A 5,000-nucleotide genomic window follows, 5' to 3' on the forward strand; every position below is an offset into this window, starting at 1 on the left:
CGGCACTTCTTTAACTTTTCTAAATTGTTTAATAAACTAAACACAAGTTTATTCCTATAAATGCATTACCTCACGACTAACAGTTTGACCGCTTTTGACACTGTTCCTCATTCGAATTTCAATTTCCTGCCTAAGGGCTTTAAGCTGCAAATAAAATAAACAAATGAAATGAATGAGAAAAACAAATCAGAACTTGGAAATGTGCACTTTAACACATGTTACAGAGTTATTATGCCATCACAGCTGGTGGTAGACGAAACACTATCGATGGACTACCCTGATGGAGTATCCAAATGAAGAACCCTAACTAAATACTATTTCGAATGAGTACTGTTGGTCTATATGTAAGCAGCGTCTTAAATAGTGCTTACTTAAGCCTAAACACCCATTTTAAATGCCATTGATCAACAGTATTTAAGTCTATAAGCACCCATTTTAACTTTTTTTAGCTTTTGATAATTGTTGCGATGGCCAATTACTTCAAGCAAGTGAAGTGAAACTGGTGCAATTCCTGGATTTAGCTGCATGTGGCCATGCAGACGAAAATAAGCAAGGTATGTATGTGCAATGTAAGCATATAATCAAGTCAGTTCTTTCAACAGTACTCATTTGAAATGGTATTTTTAAGAGTAAGTGCATTTTATGGTAGCCCATTTAGGTAGTCCATGGACTGGGCGGGTCAGTGTTTTGTCCACCATCATTGCAGCCTGTATTTGGGAGACTTGGGGGTGCTTGCTTGTCCATAAGAATACTGTAGGTTCAGTTGCCTATAATTTTTGTCCTGCCATATTGCCAACAATAATGATGGAGGGGTTGGTTTCTTAAGAGACTGTAAAGGGTTATCGCTTGAAACATCAACTCACTAATGTTTCGTATGGTAGCACTGCTAAAAATGAAGAAGAAATTCCAGGTGGTCCCCATTTCAAAAGCCAGGAAACTAAACCCATAAATTTGGTTGCCAATTGGGAGCCCCCCTACGATTAAATAAACACAGTGTTGAGACGCAATCACATGGTGTTGGAGCTTGAGTATCCCATAGGTCTATGTGTGCGTCTGTGGCTTTTTGTTTTGCACTTTCAAAATGGATTCTTTGATCTCCGTCGCCTGCATATTTGTGAATATTGTCTCGATCTTGTATTTTCCTATCTGACAATTTTTTTGTATTTAAAGCCACAGATATTCAAAACAAGGGTAAATGCTCAGCTGGGGCAGGTTAATTATTGCTACTTCCACACTACTATCAGACATTGACAATAGAAAACTGTCAAGTGAGTCGGGTACTGCTTACATGTATGTACATGTAATTCATGTTCTATTTTTGGCTGGGTTCTCCGTTGTTTTTGCTTTGAGCAACCAGGCTTTTCATTTGACCAAAAATCCATTTGCCCAGTAAACTTTCTGGTTGTCTGGGACGACCGGACGACTGCTAATTCCCAGCAGTGTGGTAGGGGCAACTTGATTGACAAAATGAAACTTTCATGCTAAGAATACTGTCATGTTCACATTTCTCACCAGACAGAATACATAACATACAGTGGTGAATGACATTGATATTGTCCACTGTTATGAGGGCATTTTATTTTGGAAAGAAATGAATAGGAAAGAAGATTACAGTTCTAACCTCATTTTCTTGAGTTAGGTCATACTGGTGAGTGCTTCCCTTGAACTGCGCCATGTGATTAGGACCTTCGCTTAAGGTCACCTAAAAAGCAACGAGATTAATATTTAATTAATACTAAACAATAATTTTTTTTATTATTGGATGAGGTAAATGTTATATCCGGAATAATCAAGGTCTCGGTTAATCGGTTAATCGACCTTGATTATTCCGGATATCACATATCACAAAAACCGAATCTAATAATTGTTTTATTATACATTATTTTGAAGAAAATAACGACAAACGCATTATTGCAGCGATCACAGTTTATTTCCAAACACATTGCTCTTGGAAATCATGCTTGCGCATGCAACCTACAGATTATTCACTTATCTGTAGGAACAGATTAGTGAATAATCTGTAGGTTGCGCTGTTTCCCAGAATTAACTGTAGGCGTCTAGCAAATGAGAAGACAGATGGTGACTACAATGTATAATAATAGCAGTAATCAAAGATTAGTGAGGTGTGCTCGATTCCTATTTTGTCATCAACAAGACACTTGGTACTGCCTGACGGTCACCCATCCAAGTATTGATCCCGTCCAACAGGACTTGACTTAACTTGAGCAAGCCGTAATAATATCAGATGAGATCAAGGTTATTTGTGCCAGAACAAGATGGTGTCCAAACACTCAAATTGTATATCATCACGATCAATAGCCAACTTGGGCATTCTGTGGAACTGAACGCAACAATCGTGTAGATTGTGTTACAAAATCTCTGAAGATAAAGTCTGGGAGTGGCTGCAGGGGAATCACTCTATAAGGGAGCGTCTCCAAGTTAATATCGGAAATTTCCTTTCTGATCTAACTATTGGCATCTTCTGATTCCGATAAGAAAAGAGCAGAACTCAAGAATTTCTGTTTCAAAGTTTCTTACTTCCTATGCAATCGGAGAATCTTCAGATTTTCCGATTACTCAGACGTCACACGTACTTGGGCCACTTTGGAGGAGGAATGCAAAACTACACAATAAAGGGGATATACTTTTAATTTGAATTTTGCAAAGTTCATAGCATCAAGTTCATATTTTTTTTTCTTCTTCAAAAGAAATTAAATATTTACCATTACAGGTGCTCTTGTCATCATCTGTCCAGAACCTCTGCAAAAGAATTTTTCAAGAATCTTCATCTTAATCTACAATTGCATTTACATGTATATAGTACATGGACAGTATATTAATGATCATTATTACAATAATTATGGTTATTAATGACTACTTTTTGTAATGAGAGCTTGTCTCCCACATATCAGTGGAATTTTTTCATTCAAATACATGTACAGTACATGTAGAAGGAAGGATTACAGGTATGTTTTTGCAAACGTTGGCCGTGTAGCACTTATACTTGAACAGACTTAACTGATTAGCGTGTAATGTGAAGTGCTAAGTTTCTATCCCATATGAACCATGTGAGCGTTAGCCCTACTGATGGAAATGGGCCCACACAAGGACTGAGAAAAACTCTGACCACGGTAGGAATTGAACCCACGACCTTCGGGTTAGATCACCGCTGCTCTACCGACTGAGCTACAAGGTCAGACGGGAGCAGGCTGTGGGAACTGAAGATGTTAAAGTCACGGCAATTAACATGTACAATACATGTAGCTGCACAAACTTATTTCCTACTCTTATTATTTTGTTACAACAAACCTTGGAAATATTCTAGCCTGTGCAATCATCTCCAGGACACTGGTTTTGCCTGCACTTTGATCGCCAACTACAACAACCTGGAATTGAAAAGCATTGACAAATAAGAATAAAAAATTTTATTGATTTCAGGGTTAGCCCTGAATCCAAAGAAAATAATAGAGCTTGATTTGTTCAAGCAAAACTCTGCTGTGCATGTGACTGAAAGCACATTTAATAAACCCTCCCATGTATACAGTATGTGTCTGTTTCACTTAATTTATTCAATGAAACCAAGTTATACATGTAGATCCATTACAATTTACTTCGTCCAAAGTGAAACAATTTCAAATAATAATCATTTTAACAAACGTTGACAAAGTTGCATGATTTTAACTACTTAATAACCGAGAGTGAGGTTGTTAAAGCAAAATCTCAAACCAAGACCTTGCCGTATTAACCGAGTGACAGCGAGGTCAATACAGCTGGCTGAGGTTTGAGATTTTGCTGTAACGACCGAACAGTCGAGGTTATTAAGTTGTTTACTATAATTATGGCTAACAGAAAGGTTCTAAAGAAGACAAATTTTAAAGTAATTTGCATAATCCATAATCGGCCTGTGGGCATAACAAGAGAATAATGCCCCCCCTAACCCTTAGCTGCCATTAGCCAATCAGAGCCCATGCTATATTGGCCAGAAACACTAGCCATATACTAATGTACAGTGTAATTTAATTTATCCAACTTTGTTGTTGCACATTAATTAATTTTGCTCAGTTCCTACAGTATACATTGTAATGTTATGTTAGACTTCTTTTTAAAGAATACAGAAGGTGACATTGCACAGGTAGCCTTAAAAGATTCCCTTGAATTTGAGGCATTAAGTATATAGGTCTCTTTCAGCCAGTTTAACCCTTTGACACTCAAACTGACCTAAACCGGCCAGACTTTTCACGGAAATGGTCAGTACTGCAAAATTCCGACCGAGAAAGAACCAATCAGAGCGCTGGGATTTGCTCAAGACTGGCTTTGCCATATAATAAAATGTTATTTGCACCAGTTCCTCCTCCAAAATAATAACCAGGTCCCAGTTGTACATGTTCAAAGGCTGGATAACTTTATCCACAGTTTTAACTAAACTTCACAAATTAAACATTGCCCAAGGTTTTATACATATTCGTGGTTACACTGAAATCTTTGCACAGATCGACACTGTTGGATGGTGACTTATCCACCAGGCCCGAGTTGCTTGACGCATGGTTAGCCCTAACCAGCGATAAATACCATGGAAACCTATTGGTTTTGATACCTCTTAACCAACGGTTAGCGCTAACCAGGCTTCGAGCAACCAGCCCCAGATAAAGTCATCCAGCCTGAACATCTGAGCCCTGACCTTTAACAGTATGAGAAGAATACAATACCCTTGGTAGATGGTCAGTGGTATTATAGCTGACGTCATACTCAGACAGAAGATCCAGCACATCAGAGTACATGTCAATGAGAGATTTCTGGCAAGAAGAGTCACAACAGAAAACAATCATTTTCTCATTGAGCAAAGGTCAATATTCCAAAGCACATTATTATTTTCGCCTTTTGAACATGTTGCAGGTCATTTTGTTCCTTAGGCAGTGATCCACCTACAAATTTAGACCAGTCCCCCTGGGACTCACCAATCCATCAACGAGTAAGTCCCAAACCCATTCAATGATTCCTAT

The 5,000-nt window shown here is 38.2% G+C and overlaps 1 protein-coding gene across 2 annotated transcripts in view; it reads right to left on the reverse strand.

Moving 5' to 3' along the window:
* Positions 1 to 5,000, reverse strand: part of LOC137997880 (dynamin-like GTPase OPA1, mitochondrial) — a 36,811-nt gene that overhangs the window by 21,133 nt on the left and 10,678 nt on the right. For both annotated transcript variants that reach the window (XM_068844199.1, XM_068844200.1), the window contains exons 8-12: positions 4,707 to 4,793; positions 3,310 to 3,386; positions 2,724 to 2,760; positions 1,622 to 1,702; positions 70 to 144 (exon numbers count right to left, since the gene is read on the reverse strand). In XM_068844199.1, the coding sequence (XP_068700300.1) occupies positions 70 to 144; positions 1,622 to 1,702; positions 2,724 to 2,760; positions 3,310 to 3,386; positions 4,707 to 4,793 (357 nt within the window). The remainder of the gene's footprint in view (positions 1 to 69; positions 145 to 1,621; positions 1,703 to 2,723; positions 2,761 to 3,309; positions 3,387 to 4,706; positions 4,794 to 5,000) is intronic.

This window comes from Montipora foliosa, chromosome 3 (assembly GCF_036669935.1).
Source record: "Montipora foliosa isolate CH-2021 chromosome 3, ASM3666993v2, whole genome shotgun sequence".
NCBI lineage: Eukaryota > Metazoa > Cnidaria > Anthozoa > Scleractinia > Acroporidae > Montipora > Montipora foliosa.